General features: G+C 37.5%; 1 protein-coding gene across 3 annotated transcripts in view; it reads left to right on the forward strand.

The window, feature by feature from the left end:
• The window catches only part of LOC141349055 (protein shisa-6-like), a 108,257-nt gene extending 92,029 nt beyond the window's left edge, over positions 1 to 16,228 (forward strand). For 2 of the 3 annotated variants that reach the window (XM_073857777.1, XM_073857778.1), the window contains exons 6-9: positions 3,439 to 3,501; positions 4,824 to 4,844; positions 7,118 to 7,243; positions 14,795 to 16,228. In XM_073857777.1, the coding sequence (XP_073713878.1) occupies positions 3,439 to 3,501; positions 4,824 to 4,844; positions 7,118 to 7,243; positions 14,795 to 15,417 (833 nt within the window). In that variant the 3' untranslated portion in view covers positions 15,418 to 16,228. The remainder of the gene's footprint in view (positions 1 to 3,438; positions 3,502 to 4,823; positions 4,845 to 7,117; positions 7,244 to 14,794) is intronic. The other variant, XM_073857779.1, reaches the window with a different exon arrangement.
• Positions 16,229 to 17,116: the final 888 nt, after the last annotated feature.

Here is a 17,116-nt window from a genome sequence, read left to right on the forward strand (position 1 = left end):
TCCCACAGCATCAACTGGATAAACTAAAGACCGAATCCCCTCGTGAATCTATTCAACAGAATGTCGAGAGCGACATGGATGAATCTATACGAAATATTTTGCACAGAAATGATTTGGACGCTTATGAAAAGGCAAAGTTGTACTCGAACGCCTTACAGAGATTTTTAACAATCGCCAAACACAGAGACCGGGAAGTCAACACTTTAACATTAAGCCTTCCCCCATCTGATCACACAGATAAGGAACAAACTACTTTGGATGTTAAGGATAATGCCGCAGACGATGTTGTGACTGATGTGTTAAACAACGCACCGCAAAAAAGTTTAAAAAACATCAGGTACATTTTAGATAAAATGTCTAAAGCTAAAGATGTAACTTCATGGACAGGTTCAGGGGAATTTGTGTTTAGGGGAAGTCCTATACATGGGTCCCATTTGTTTGATTTGGTGAAAAGCGTTACCGCATCGCATAAGATCAGAGACGAACACAGACCTGTAGGTTGGTCAGAGTTTTTAGAGGCGATCTCGTTGTTGAATTTGCCTTATTCTATACTACCAAACCATGCCGTTAGACAGGCTGTTCAGTCTTTTAAATCGGGGACATCACCTGGTGTGTCGGCTCATTATGGAAAAAGTAAAAAACGCCGATCTCGGGCTCGGGCATCTGTTATTCTGCCGGATGAACCCCTGTTTAAATCACCCAAACTAGATTATAGTTGTCTGTGACCCAGTAAAAACAATACAAACATTTCATTTAATTTAAACATGCAAACAGCAGCAAAAGATCAACAACAGAACCAGGATTCATACATTATTCATACATTATTACATTAACATCCAAAGAGGGCAGATTGTCTCTTTTTCATCTACCACAGAGGCCATTTCTAAAGCAGGACACATTTCAAAAAGTTTTGCGTCTTCTTTGTCTGTTTGTGTAAAAGGAGAGATGTTTATGATCAGGCTCTGACACAATTAGCGAAGGTCTGTCCGGACTTGCGTGAGACGGAGACGAATCGCGTCATCTTCTGCACAAACATGCAGCTTTCAAACCAAACTTTCAATCGTACTCACGGAAACATACACTATAAGAAATAATTCAAGGGATCTGTTGCCACTGCTTAATTTATTGCATTGGTGCAAGTTTAAAATTTCTTATTTATTTATTTAATGAAACGTTGCAAACTTTTTTATTGAGTGGTCCTGACATAATAACGTTGATAATTGCATCAACTTAATATTGTGTGTAACTTCAACTTAAATATCTGTGTTAGTTTGTTTAAAACATTATTTAAGTTGTAGCGATTCAATATAATTAGCTTGATAAATTATTCAAGTTTAGGTTTCAGTTTCCCAGCATGCCTCGCATGGGACTTGATAGTGAGAGTACATGTAGAAATATGGTGTTATTTTATGCATCAAGATGAAAACATGAGAAGACTTATGAATGTATAATGTTCAGGGGTCTCATTTATAAAACAATACGTAGGATCCTTACTAAAAGTCTAAAATGGCATACCCCAAAAAATATTAAGACTTATAAAACAAAGCAATGTTCCCTTTATAAATCACAGATCACCTGCAAGTGTGTGTACATTTCTCATACTCAGATCCCACCGTGCAAGCCCATTCTCCTATTAAGTTTGTTTTTTATAGATCACAACCGTGCGTGGGAACTGGCGTACGCATGTTTTATACATGAGACCCCTGTACTTTTATTTTTTAAAAGAGTTTTTGTTATGTTGTTGATCTTTAAGAGGTTACCATTGTGCTGAAGAGGGCCTTTAGCTAAAACAGGCTAAGATTGATTGTCTTCTGCAACCTCACAAGTGTTGTTAATTAAAAAAGGTGTCCACGATTGAATCAAATTTAAAATAATGTCCAGAAACAAGTTAAGCATTAAAAAGGGCAAAATTGCACCATTAACAGTAGTTCATATATGACATGCATTATATTCTTAAGCCAGCATTTTTATGTGGCTGAAATTGAAGTGTGTTGAATTGAATGTAAGGAGCAGACAAGAACAAAACTGTCATAAGGTTTCAGAACCTATAAACCTTTCTGGGACTTTTAGTGCCTACTTGAAATCGAAAAATGGAATTGAAATCTTCCAAAGAGAGAAGTTTAGTGGATAAATGGATGACTAAATCTTCAATACTGTAATTTGTTACTGTATTTATCACACTAACCGCTTGTAATAATAATAATGTTTGTACCTAAATCATTTTGCATATCTGATTGCTAGATTTTTAACTTCAGTACATTAAAGGGGTCATATTATGAAAATTGGACTTTTTCCATGTTTAAGTGCTATTATTGGGTCCCCAATGCTTCTATTAACGTAGAAAATGTAATAAAATATCAACCCAGTAAAGTTTTGGTAAACCATTCTCTTCAAGCATGTAAAAAATCGATCATTGAAATCTGGCTCCCCTTGTGATGTCAGAAGGGGAATACCGCCTCTTAATCTGCACTATGCAACCACGACACTGCCATTTAGTGCAGAAATTAGCTCATTTGCATTTAAAAGGACAATTTTAATTATTATAAAATTATTATGTGTTATTTTGAACCAAACAATTATTATCAAACATATATACGTTTTGTCAAATGTCCCCTTTAAAACACGCAGTTATTCAGAATATCTGATAAACTAATACATATTTTTAAACCAATTATCAGTGACCTAGCAACCTAACAAAACACCCTTGCAACTGCACGTAGCGTGACATTTTTCATCCAAAAATCTTTCAATTGCAGTGTAATCTCTTTCAGCAAACAGTGTAATTTCAGTGTGAAGAGTAAACTGTCTGGCAGCAGTAGATTTTATGGGGCAATATTGGTTTTATTACTTTTTGTTTCTTTGTTAAAATGATAAAAGAAGCAGTTATTAAAGTTCAGTTTATCTAACCTCTTGTCTCTCTGTAACTTTTCGTTTCGTGTTATCGACGAGCCTCTGTGGATTTCATCTCCTCTGTACAGACGGTTTCTGCTGTCCACAAACAGATATTGTTTTCCAGAAATGTCTGCCGGTTAAAGAACGTGTTAGGACTTATATTAATATACTGTGATTTGTTTTGGTTTTACAGAATGTCTATGGAAAACTACAGCCTTTGTCATTTATGACCCTGGGCCACAAGGGTCATAAGGGTGAATTTTGAAATTGAAATTTATACATAATCTGAATAAATAAGATTTCACTTGATGTATGGTTTGTTAGGATAGGACAATGTTTGGCTGACGTACAACTATTTCAAAATCTTACGAAATTTACTAAATATATTCATGCATCTTTACTTAATAACCTAATTATTTTGGCATTTGCTACATATATACTGTACCTGTGCAACTAATGACTGGTTTTGTGGTCCAGGGTCACATATTGGTTAACTCATTTAAATACATTAACCCACACCAGTTTATTCTTCATTGTCTCTTATAGATAATCATCAGCACGATTACACCAGCCATCTGGATCTCACCGGTTCACACACACCAAAAATTGGTAAGTTATTTTCTGGCTTTTTTAAACGTTCACAGGGGAATCCTGAAAACGGTTACATGTCTGCTATACCTGTCATGGCTACAAATGATGCTTTACCCACACCGAGCTAAACTGAAGTTTAATTGATTTATTAAGACATCTCAAAACTATCACATCCAGATGATTTTAGCATGAAGAACATGTCTTATAATATCAGCGCACGTTGATGAAAATTATTAATGAGGCTAGATTTTATCTCCAGAAATGACTTTCATAATGAGCCTCATCAAATAAGCGCTGATAAGCTCAATCCCTGACAGTCCTTGAGATCAGAGAAATCCTTTATCAAAGATTGAACGGTGAAAAAAACACGGAAATTAAAAGCTTAGCCTGTAAATGGCCCCGCTAGCAGCAGGATTTCCGTAACAAACAGTACGTTAATCGAATCTCCACAGTTATTGAAAAGCCACAATTGTATTTACTCCGACCGTATCTCCCTTTTCCCAAATGTGATTTGGTTTGAAAAGGCTTGTCAGGCTGTAATCACACATTGGCCACGGCTGTCACGGTGGAACGGTGACCATTAACACCTGCGCTGTATTGAATTAAATGTCTTTTGTGCTGCTATCAGCTCATGAAGTTCATTACAGAGAGAAGAGTACACTTACATTAACCCGATCCGGCCCGGATGACTCTCAACAGCCCACGTCTTTCAATAATAATATGTGATCTGCTCCATCATTTTGAGTCACTTGAGTCACAAACATTATGTTTCTACTTCAAGCTGTTGGCTTGATATAATTACTATCACAAACTGTTATCGGATAAATAGACTCCAAAACAATATTTATTTCAGCATACATTAAATAAGAGCTTATAATAACAGACACCATATTGCACGTTTTCGAAATTATAAAAATAGCTTGATGTTCTTTTGAAGGATAGTGCTTTAATTTAACTAGATGTGGAAACTGGATAACTGAGCGCAGGTAAATGTAAAGTTAAGTTACATTGATTGATTTACTCTCATTTAACATCGCTGTTAGGGGTGCACACCATGTTTAATCGACCGGGCAGCTACAGATAACTTCTGTACATATTAAACAAACAAAAAAGCATTTATTGTTTGAATTTGGGGATTTTAGTTTGAGACTTTTTGAAAGAAAAACACAAAACAGGTCAAATTCTGTATTTGGCTTAATATTGAGTTTCCACATAAACAGCAACTTCTAACTCAGAATGATAGAACGCATCACACGTTATATATGCCACAGTGGGTAAACATCATGTAAAATATTAAACTTTTTTTTTACTGATTTTGTTTTTCTCACTTGGGTTATTAGGACACAGAATAGAGTACTACGGTAAGCAGTACACATGTTGTACATGTGTATTATTTTCCTTTCCCCTTATGTATGTGTATATAGAATCTTATATTTTGTTGATCTGTCACTATCTGCTGGTCTCTGTGTGTAAGATCTCTCTGTGCTTGACTGTGTGTGTACGGTAGGCTATATTTGCTGTGGTCTCTGTGTGTATGGTCTCTGTGCGGGTCTCTGTGTGTACAGTCTCTCTGTGCTGGTATCTATTTGTGTACTGTCTATCTGTGCTGGTTGCTGTGTGTTTTCTGTCTCCCTGTGCTGATCTCTGTGTGTACAGTCTCTCTGTGCTGGTCTCTGTGTGTATGGTCTCTCTGGGCTTGTTTTTGTGTGTACAGTCTCTCTATGCTGGTCTCTCTGTGTGTGCCATCTCTCTGTGCTGATCTCTGTGTGTATGGTCTCTCTGTGCAGGTCTCAATGAGTACAGTCTCTCTGTGCTGGTCTCTGTGTGTACGGTCTCTCTGTGCTGGTCTCTTTGTGTGTGCCGTCTCTCTGTGCTGGTCTCTGTGTGTGTTCTGACTCTTTATGCTGTTCTCTGTGTGTACGGCCTCTCTGTGCTGGCCTCTGTTTGTGTAATGTATATCTGTGCTGGTCTCTGTGTGTATGGTCTCTCTGTACTGGTCTCTGTGTGTGTTCTGTCTTTCTGTGCTGGTCTCTTTGTTTACGGTTTCTCTGTGCTGGTCTCTGTGTGTGCGACCTCTCTGTGCTGGTCTCTGTTTGTGTAATGTCTATCTGTGCTGGTCACTGTGTGTACAGTCTGTCTGTGGTGGTCTCTATGTGTACAGTCTCTCTGTGCTGGTCTCTGTGTGTACAGTCTCTCTGTGCTGGTCTCTATGTGTACAGTTTCTCTGTGATGGTCTCTGTGTGTATGGTCTCTCTGTGCTGGTCTCTGTGTTTTTGGAATCTCTCTGTGCAGGTCTCTGTGTGTACAGTCTCTCTGTGCTGGTATCTATTTGTGTACTGTCTATCTGTGCTGGTCGCTGTGTGTACGGTCTCTCTGTGCTGGGCTCTCTGTGTGTACAGTCTCTCTGTGCTGGTCTCTGTGTGTATGGTCTCTTTGTGTGTGTACAGTCTCTCTCTGCTGGTCTCTGTGTGTGTATGGTCTCTCTGTATGTATTCTACCTGTTCTTTTCGCTGTGTGTTCAGTCTCTCTGTGCTTGTCTCTGTTTTTGTACAGTCTCTCTGTGCTGGTCTATGTGTGTACAGTCTCTCTGTGCTGGTCTCTCTGTGCTGGTCTCTGTGTTTACAGTTTCTCTATGCTGGTCTCTGTGTGTACAGTCACTCTTTGCTGGTCTCTGTGTGTTCTTGTCTCTCTGTTCTGGTCTCTGTATGTACAGTCTCTCTATGCTGGTCTCTGTGTGTTCAGTCACTCTGTGTTGGTCTCTGTGTGTTCAGTCACTCTGTGCTGGTCTTTGTGTGTTCTTGTCTCTCTGTCCTGGTCTCTGTGTGTATGGTCTCTCTGTGCAGGTCTCAATGAGTACAGTCTCTCTGTGCTGGTCTCTGTGTGTGTTCTGTCTCTCTGTGCTAGTCTGTGTGTGTACGGTCTCTCTGTGCTGGTCTCTGTTTGTACAGTCTCTCTGTGCTGGTTTGTCTGTGTGTTCAGTCTCTCTGTGCTGGTCTCTGTGTGTACGGTCTCTCTTTGCTGGCCTCTGTGTGTTTATGGTTTCTCTGTGTGTGTACAGTCTCTCTCTGCTGATCTCTGTGTGTTTATGGTCTCTGTGTGTGTGTACGGTGTACTGTGTGTTCTTTTTGTTTGACAAGATCACAAATGTTAAAGTCTGGATGTTATTGGAAAGAGTTTGTCTGGGTCTGACAATAATCTATTTTTTGTCTTGTTTTCTATTTTAAATACCTAAACAAACTTAAAACAAAGTACATTTACTTGAGAAGCAAAATTGTGTACGTCAGTATGACACAGCAAACATTTCTCATTAGAAAGATAATTCTAACTAAATTAAATTTTAATTTATGCTTTAAAAATGCAAATGTATAAGAAACTTAATACAAGATATAGTCTCTGAAAGTCTTATTTTCTCATTTATGTAGTTTAATTTATGTTTTCGTAGACATTTTTCTGAATGAATACAAAATGTGTTTGACTAGATGAGCAGCTGCTCGGAGTTACATTCGCTATCATTAAACAAGCTCTTACGCGCACACACGCTGTGTTTTCTGACAGATGTCACCGTTTCATGCACACATTCTGTTGATGTGTTTCATCTTTCTTTCTTTCTGCCTCTGTTTCTTTGACCCTACAGAGAAGCCAAGGATGAACAACATTCTGACGTCTCAGACTGAACCTTACGATCTGTCATTCTCACGATCTTTCCAGAACCTCACTCATCTCCCTCCCTCTTATGAGATGGCCATGAAAGCAGAATTAAGTGAGTACTCGCCCTGTCTTGCTGTATATGTCCTTCCAATGAGAAAAAGAGGGTGAGAGAAACAAAAAAATCCAGAAAATATCAATACACAGAAGTTTAATACAAATGTAATGCGGTTTTCAGTTTTATTTTGTTTTAGGATTATTTAAAAAAAACATTTGACCTTGGTGAGAAATTGAAATGTATTTCAATTTATAAAATGAATGTGGACTACATAGCTCAGATTATGGTTTTGGATTAATTCAATGAAAAAAGTTTATATGGAGATTTTTGACTTTCGAATGCTGATTTTAGTATCAAATCTGAACACAGTTTGAGACGCATGTGAAGATGTTTTCCTCAGGGGGAAAATCTGTGAAGCAGTAGACATAAGCAAAAGTCTCAAATTGCTCATCGTTTAATATCATTGCTGTCCTGGGGAATCAACTCAGATATTTAAATTACATTGCCGTAGGTTTAAAGCCAGAGGATTGTTTCTTGAATTGGAAAGTTTTTGCAATCCCCATTCTGTTGACCTTCAGCAAGACACTCGCCTATAATAAATACATTGTGTACCTCTCAGAATAAAAAGCACCTGCTTAATGAAAAATAACCACTGGACGTTGCCAGAAGACATCTTTCATTAAATATAAAGGCCAATATGAATGAATAAAGTATTGGCATACAGAGGTCGTATGATTAGATGCACTTTAGATAAATGATATTCGAAACACAGCACAAAGAATAGAGCGTCTTTAATGCAGGATTGTACATTGATAAAACCACTTCAAACTACTCAGGACGAAAAATTGCAAAGAGACCTATTCAGTCTCAATTGTTTATCCAAGACAGCAATGGGATTCATCGGAAAGCTCAGCTGAATCTTGTGTTTACTTATACGTTTCAGATGAGTATCACTAATGCATGTAACAATAGCCTTCATTTCACCGCCTAGGTTAACTAGATCCAAGATAGTCAGGGGATGAGTAACCCACTTCTATCCACTTTTATACATGTTGTTTTTGCCAAAATAGCTCTTGATATGTCTGATATTTCATCTTGTAAACAAAGTCAACAGTGATTACAAGGTGTTTTGTTTTATTTATTTATTTTATTTATTTATTTATTTATTAGACATTTATAAAATTTTTAATGACTGACCAAATTTTAGCCTAGATATCTGGGTTGTGTGTGGACAGCTATTAGATGTTTTATGAACATAAAATGTTTGCTGGGATGTCCCTTGGGGAAATATTACATCAATATCTCAATGTTAAAGGTATAGGCTACTCATTTTCAATATTAAAATGTGTTATTACCTTAACTAAGAATTGTTGATACATCCCTCTATCATCTGTGTGCGTGCACGTAAGCGCTGGTGTGCGCTGCGACGCTTCGATAGCATTTAGCTTAGCCCCATCCAGTCAATGGCACCATTCAGAGACAAAGCCAGAAGTGACCAAACACATCAACGTTCCTCCCATCCAAGACGAGCAGTCACACGAGCAAGCTTGGTGGCACAAAACAAAACGCAGCGCTCCTCCAAGCGGATTTAAAAGAGGACCTATATTTTACGGCGCAACAGCACCTTTGGGAGTACCTCGACTCGGCGCAGTAACACCCTCCCTCTCCCATTATGAGAGTGAGAAGGGGAGCGGACTTTTCAGGCGAGTCGAAGTACTCCCAAAAGTGCCACCACGCCACAAAACACAGTTCCTCTTCCAAACCCGCCCAGAAAAGCGCCACGTTTTATTTTGTACCACCAAACTTGCTCGTATAACTACTCGTCTTAAATAGAAAAAACGTTGATGTGTTTGGTCACTTCTAACTTTATCTCTGATTGGTACCATTGAATGAATGGGGCTAAGCTAAATGCTATCGAAGTGTCGCAGCGCGCTCCAGCGCCTACGCGCACGCACACAGACGATAGAGGGATGTATCAACAATTCTTAGTTAAGGTAATAACATATTTTAATATTGAAAATGAGTAGACTATTCCTTTAATATAAATTTCCTCCAATTTGTTTTCAATATTCTGCTAAATTAAATTGAATAAACTTGTACTTAATAAAGTAAAATCTCATCTTATGGTCTTTGGTACAATAAATATGCTTAAATAAAAAGCTCATAATCTTAATATAATGTACTTGGTACCAGACAGCAAACGACTCCCATCCGGATCCACACCGGAGCTGCTGACTTTGGTCCGGATCTGGTGTGAATCCGGCCCAGAGTCGTCTGTAGGCATATTTGATCAAATTAAATATTGAGGTTTATGGCTGGATCCTAAATTGACTTTTAAACCTCATATTGATTATATACTTTTGCGAAATAAAAATAGGAACTAGTGTATTATATCGATCTAAACAGTGTTTTACATTTAGTGTTTGGAAACAAAACTTACACTACCCTGTTTGTGATGATGCAAATATAGTGCAACCCTGTATCACAAAATTATGTACCTATAGTCACGTACATTTTTTATTCTTTTTCGTGATACTGTCACGAATTTCCGCGTTTTTTCGTGATCGTACGTTTTTGTTACTCAACTGGTTTGTACTATTTTCAAACCATGGATGCTTCGGTTTAGGATTAGATTTGGTGTTTGCGTTAGGAAGTCACTTTAAGTGTTGGTTTATACTTTTTTATGATTTATTGTTTTATATTTTATGATTTTTAAACCATTGTCGCCTGGCATTAGGGTTAGAGTTTGTTTGGGTAAGAATGTAATTTTATCAGTGCTGGGCAAAGATTAATCGCGATTAATTACAAAATAAAAGTGATTTCTTTTGCATAATATATGTGCGTGTACTGTGTCTAATTATTATGTATATTTAACTACACACACATTCATATATTCATTTCAGAATTGTTTTATTTATATATAATTTTTTTAATTTATATTTAATATAGATTATATAAAAATATAAATAAATATATATATAAACATGTAAATGTTTCTTAAATACATACATGAATGTGTGCATATATATTTATACATAATAATTAGACACAGCACACACTCATATATCATACCAATAATCACTTTTATTTTGTATGCGATTAATCGCGATTAATCTTTGCCCAGCACTACATTTTATGTAAATCTAACTCTAAACTGAAGCGACAATGGTAAGAAAATAGGACAAAACAATTGAGTAACAAATATGTGACAGTGTGACACGTTAACGAAATGCGTGACATGTTCACGCAAAAAGGCGGAAAAACGTGTCAGTGTCACGGAAAAGACTCACACATTTACGTGACTATACGTACGTAATTTCATGATACTGGGTTGTGTAGTTTACCAGAATGCATCATAAACTAACCTTTTGCCTCCTACTACTTATGCCTCTTATAACTTGTGTTATGTTATAAGACATATAAAATAATATTAGTCTCGATTAATCACATACAAAATAAAACTTTGTGTTTGCATATATGTGTGTGCACTGTTTGTATATATTATGTATATATAAATACACACATACATGTATGAATAAAAAAATATATTTAGGTATATTGTTTATTTATATTTATAATATAAAATATATTAAAATATATATAAATATACATGTAAATGTGTCTTAAATGCAAACATTAATGTGTGTGTATTTATATATATATAAAACATAATTATACACAGTGCGCACACATAAAATTTGCAAAAACTTTTATTTTGTATTCGATTAATCGTGATTAATCTTTGGACAGCCCTATATAATATATATTAGAACCCCCTCGAAAACCAACCGGTGCATTTTAAGGGGTTTATCCAAGAAATAAATTTATTATTCATCGTATTAATCTCAATATTAACGTAAACATTTCTCATCTTATTCTTCCAAATGATCTCAGTTGTCATCCACATTAATTTTATCGCTCAGTACTCTTCCTGTCAGCAGTTGACTGTGTCTTATAGTGCTTGAGTAATTCGGGACTTTATGTGATGTGAGTTAAGCAGAGAGGTGGAGCTCAGATTAATGACTGCTAATGCAGGACAATTACTCACTGTTTTAATAAGCCGCTGGGTCAGAGAGATGGTTGGTAAACTTCTGTCTTCCATCCTACTTTAATTGCTTGTTTGACTTTCTAAAAACAGTTTTTCATGCAATGGAAAATTACACATTTTATCTTTAATGAATATTTTTATGCTGTAAGATAAAATCCCCAAACGTGCTTTTGTTCTGTCCTTTGACAGCATCGCATTCTCACGGGCAACGAGGAAAGAAAAGATGAAGATATTTAGCATGATAAATGAGAGATGAGGATTAAATGCTACAAATAATGACATAAGAGAATAGCGCACGGACTTACCTCTATACAATAAATGAATAAAAACCAGGAATAATGAGAGTCGCCTCATGTCCCCGTCTTTAGCTCATATCATCATCGCACACCTGCCAAATTTATTTCTCTCAGGAAATCGAAATGATTTTAGCATTATTATCTTATAGTATTACCTTCCAATCTCTCAGGCCAACGTCTTTGAAGGTGTTGTGCATTAACATTCCCTGTTCCCTGGATTGGCCCAACATTGGCAATGAAATCCACTTTATCCTGGAAGGTCATATTCAGCGTCTGGATCTTGCGTGTTGATTTGTGATGGTCTTATCTAATCAAATAATTGAGCTCATGGGTGTGAGAGTGACCGATGGCAAGCGTGTGGCCTGTAGGTTTGTTCACATGACCTTTTCACTTCTAATGTCATGCCCTCACATCGCCACCATCGGCCTTTGGGTTTGCTCAGTGCCTGCCAAAGCCCAGCAGCGTCAGTGATGGTAATTGTGAACTACAGAAACAGCCAGCTATCAGATCATGTCTTTATTAGTGACATAAACACTTCTGTAGTCAATCTATATCTGTCAGTAAACACACACAACACATATTTCTTTAACTTATGTGGCTAGTGGGTGGTTATCTTTAACAACAGGTATTAAAAAACTACATTTATTCATTTAGCAGATGCCTTTATCTGAAGAGAAGAGGTAATTGCTGGCTTGTTAGACACTATAGCTGGATTTCCATCACCCTGAAGTTATTCGCATTTTAAAGTATCGCATAAGATTGATGGAAACGCCAAATTTCCCTATATTCGCAAAAAAGTTTTGAGGTGGTTTTTGATAGAATTCATACATATTTTACGAGTTGGCCAATTCGTATCAATTCATACAACCACAATCGTAAGTTTCGGTACGATTTGCCTTGACCCCTGTGACGTTGGGGTTAGGTACAGGGTTCGGTTTCATTGTTTTTTTCCATGAGAATCGTACGATTTTGCACGATTAACTTCGTATGAATTGATATGAATTAGCCAACTTGTAAAATATGTAAGAATTCTCATGAGATCAGGCTGGTTTATATTGTATGTCGGCAAATATGTGTGAGACATGGTTGACAGATCTTAAAGTTTAAAGGAGACAACTTGGATCACTAGATCTACGTTTTGTAATAATTTATAATATTAATAATAATAATACATTTTATTTGTAATGTACGAAGCCCCTAAAGGGACATGGAGAAAAAATGTACTCATTCACCACCATTGACGAGTTATCTCGTCATTTATGAGTTCATATTTAACTAATAAATATGCCTTTCTGCACGAATTTCAAAGTGAAAGTGGTGTTTATCCACCAGATGGCGCCAAACCGAATTTATCAAAAACGGAAGTTAAAAAGATTTCATGATTTATTTTAACTGCCTTTATGTTTGATAGTCATTCTGAGTCTGATCTCTAACATAAATTACTTTACAAAAACGCATTTTTAAGCTTTTTGATCAATATGTTGTATTTTTGAAGAGAAATATCCATATTTCAGTTGTTAAATTAAGTAGAAAAAGTAAATATATAATGAAAGTTTTTCCCCCATTTTGTTTGTTTGTTTGTTTGTTTATTGTTTGTTTGAAAGCAGAGGGTGTGTTCTTTAATTTGATATCATTTGTATGTTTATATATTTATAGAAAATAATTTTTCCTGCAAGGAATTTTGTGAAAATTTTGTTAAAAATCACAAAAATGCAGGTGGGCAACTTTTCTCAAAAAGGCTGGCGATGAATGAGTTAAATAAAGTTTAGTTTCGTGTGCGCACGTGAAACTATCGCGCGCACACGTGAAACTATTGCGTGTGCACGTGAAAGCGAAAGTTTCATGTGCACACGTTAAAGTGAAAGTTTCGTCTGCGCACATGGAAGCGAAAGTTTCGTGTGCGCACGTAAAACCGAAAGTTTCATGTGCGCAAGTGAAAGCAAAAGTTTTATGTACGCATGCGAAGGTTTCACGTGCGCACGCGATATTTTCACATGCGCATGCGAAACTAAACTTTTTTAAAGAATTCTGCACATGAAAGTTTCAGGTGAGCACATGAAAGTTTTACGTGAGTACGCGAAAGTTTCACGTGAGCACGCGAAAGTTTCACGTGAGCACATGAAACTAAACTTTAAATTTTTTTACTCCAATGTCACCTTAGGGGCTCGGTAGTAATGCACTTTACTTTTGGATCAAATCTCAAAGTGCTACAGTTATGATCATAAAAGGGTGATAAAAACATCATTATAAAGCAGGCAGTTCTGGTTCTTCATTCTGATTGGTTGAAACGCGTTCTAAACCGTGATAACATACCCCGGTAACCCCACGGTTCAGACCACATTACGTATCACTGCGCAACTGTTGCTGCGTATTGATTTATGAAAATAAACACCACAGTCTTTAATCATATTTAAATTTTTTCTACAATTGCACAATTAATGGCGATATCCAGATAAATGTCAATAAATATTGTTGGGGAAAAAACGTTGACGGGGAAAGAGTTCAGCATGCTTCCAAACATATTTGATCATCACTTCAACAGTTGCACAATATAAATGTTAATGTATAAATTAAATTAGATGAATGTTGATTTATAAAAATAAACACCACAGTCTTAAATCATATTTTCATTGTGTCTTTTCTGCGTCTGTGTTGGTTGGGAACTGCGCTCTGTTTCAGTCACACTTGATTCTGAGGAACTACTTTGTTTGGCGGAAGAGTAATATTTGTACTAATATAATTACAACTTATTTGTGTTTTATTTTATAAAATGCCGCTAACGTTATGCATATGAAGTAACCGTTTTATAAACGCAATAAACCCTGCGAAGCAGTGGGGTTACAGTGCATTCTCTAACAGCCAAGGGGGTTAAAAAATCGTGCCTAACAATGCCCCTTAGCTGTTATAAAATGCAATGGTAACCCACTGCTTCTTGGGGCTTATTGCTTTAATATAAAATACAAATATACGTGTAGTTAAAAGTCATAAGTTCTCCTAAAAAGAAATGTTTTAGTCCTTTATTAAAAGTCTCAATAGTTTAAGGTGCCCTCAGATGGTCGAGTAGGGCATTCTAGATCCAAGGAGCAGCAGAACAGAAAGCCCAATCACCCATGGGGCCGAGATTAGTATTGGGGATAACGAAGCTGTTTGAGGGGGGGGGGGCATTTCCTTAGATGCACTGGTGGGTTAGAAGGACAACCTTTGTCATCACATCACCATTGTCTTCTGTCTGTGAGCTGATTGTAAGATTTCTCTCTTTCTCAGGTGATAAAGATGAGGAGTATTACACCCGAAAGCATCATGCGCACGACCAGCCCTCCCGCGGCGGCAACCTGCAGTCACACATGGTGAAGCTGAACGTGGAACCTCCAGCACAGCGGCAGAAACCCAAGCGCGTGCAGCGGGCCATGTCCCAAGATCACGTGCTGTCCCCTGCCCGCTCCAAACCCAACAGGGACTACCTGTCCTCGTACGGCGGAGGCGCGGGTGGTCTCTCTCCATACCATGGACGCATTCTTTCAGAGGAACAACTGTTATCAGCCGATCGACTTCACTCCCAGGATCCTCTGCTGTCGCCGGATAAGATGCTGTCCTTGCGACGGGCCAACTTCCGTGAAAAGGCCATGTCCCGGGCGATCTCCCAAACGGACATGTTCATACCAACAACGCCGGTCATGGACCGGCACTACAAAATGATGAAGATGCATTCGCACCCCACCACCACCAACGAATCCCACAACACCCTGACTGTTAACAGCGCGCAGGTGGGCAACAAGAGGCAAGCGTTCGCCAACCGCCGCATGCACACGGTAGACCACCTACAGTATATACCGGGACATCACCACCCTCAGTACAGAACCGCTAGTAAGAATGAAGTAACTGTTTAAGAACGATAGATGAACGAAAACAAGTGACTATGATGTCAACAAACAATCGCCGCAGTGCTCTGCGGGTTAGCTGAGATCCGGCTCGAGAAACTTTCAAATTAAAATGGTGTCCCACTTTCAACTGGGTTCTTTTAAAAGGATCCAACCTTGACCTGTTCCTGCTTCAAGCGCAAACGTTTCACTCCATCGGTTCTGGGTCAGCTTTCCTGAAGCAGCCCGGATCTCCTCACACGTAGAGCAAACACAAGGGCTTCCCACACGGATCCTGGATCTGAAGAAAGCGATACGAAAACCCGAAGGGGTCGTGGATTGAACTGCTGCGGAATTTATTCATACAGTAAATCAAACCGTATATAGATTTATGATTTGTAACTCAAGTCCTAATCATAGCTATAGCAATTCTTCTATATAAAGTGAAGTTAGCACTTATCGAGTGCCTCTTTTAAAAACGCATCCCATTTCGATTACGAAATGGGGAAAGGGTTTAAAAGCACAATAAATCTGCAATCGGTTTTCCTTTGTCGCGTAATCTCTGTTCTTTTGTTTCTTCTACGATACGTCCATCATCATCAAGTTTTCAATAGAAATGTGATGTTACGTTTCGCGTAGCTGATTGTAAATATGCTCAGTTAGCTGCTTCGTGGGTTGATTTTCAACTTTTCGTTGTTCCGTTCGAACTTTTTCTAGCATAATCGAGCCATCCAAAGTATATTTGATTACACAAATGTGTACAGTAATGTGTGTGTGTGTGTTTTTTAACCTGTACTTGTAGACTAATTGTGAATAAATTTGGTTGATTTAGCCATTCGTACGTATGGTCTCCCAGTTTTGAATACTAATATATTCCCTTTCCTTTCTTGTTTGTCCAACACGAAATCTCTCAAGTGTTAATTAAACAAACGTACGCAATATATCGAAAGCACGGGAGGAAAATTGGTGCTGAATAAATAATGATGATGGAAGATATGCGTTTAATAGGCTATTATACAAAATTAAACAGCATGTTCCCTCTAGAAGGATGTTAATGAATAACATGTGAAGTAGCTCTTTCATGATGTTTACTGTCAGTCTATCAGAGATTTCCCATGATGCTCTGCTTCAGTACTGATTGTCTACAGTTGTGCCAGATGACTCGGAGGGATTCTTGAGATAAGTGCCATTCTGATTGTGTTTGTTATTGAGGTCTTAATAAAATTGATTTTAAATTGAAATCTTGGGGAAATCTTGCAAAATTGACCTGTTTTAATCCTTCTCTTTTTTTAATGTAAGAAATCATGGATAAAGACGTATTTCTTAATTTTCTTAAATACTCTTCCTGCGTCCTAGTTTGCCTACTATCCATTATACTATTCCAATAGTATTCGAAATAACTAAGAGTTAGTATGTACAAAATAGTATGTTTGTTAAAAAATGAGTATCCGGGTGGTACACTATTTCCAGTGAAAATTCGAAGTACATATCCATGTACACTATACTATAACTATAAAAATCATGTTTTATGCGTGCTCCCACGACACTGTTTTTTACCGGCTGGCTATTGAAATGGACAAATGTCACATCACTTACTTCCGCGTTTGAAAATAAGGTGGATAGAGCTGCCTTAATAATTGCTAGGGTACTCTGTTTGGTTGCTAGGGAGAGTATTGGCATGCACCAATGATTATACTTAGTGAAATAAGCCCACCCCATGTCTTTACGA

The sequence above is a fragment of the Misgurnus anguillicaudatus genome, chromosome 19 (genome assembly GCF_027580225.2).
Source record: "Misgurnus anguillicaudatus chromosome 19, ASM2758022v2, whole genome shotgun sequence".
Lineage (NCBI taxonomy): Eukaryota > Metazoa > Chordata > Actinopteri > Cypriniformes > Cobitidae > Misgurnus > Misgurnus anguillicaudatus.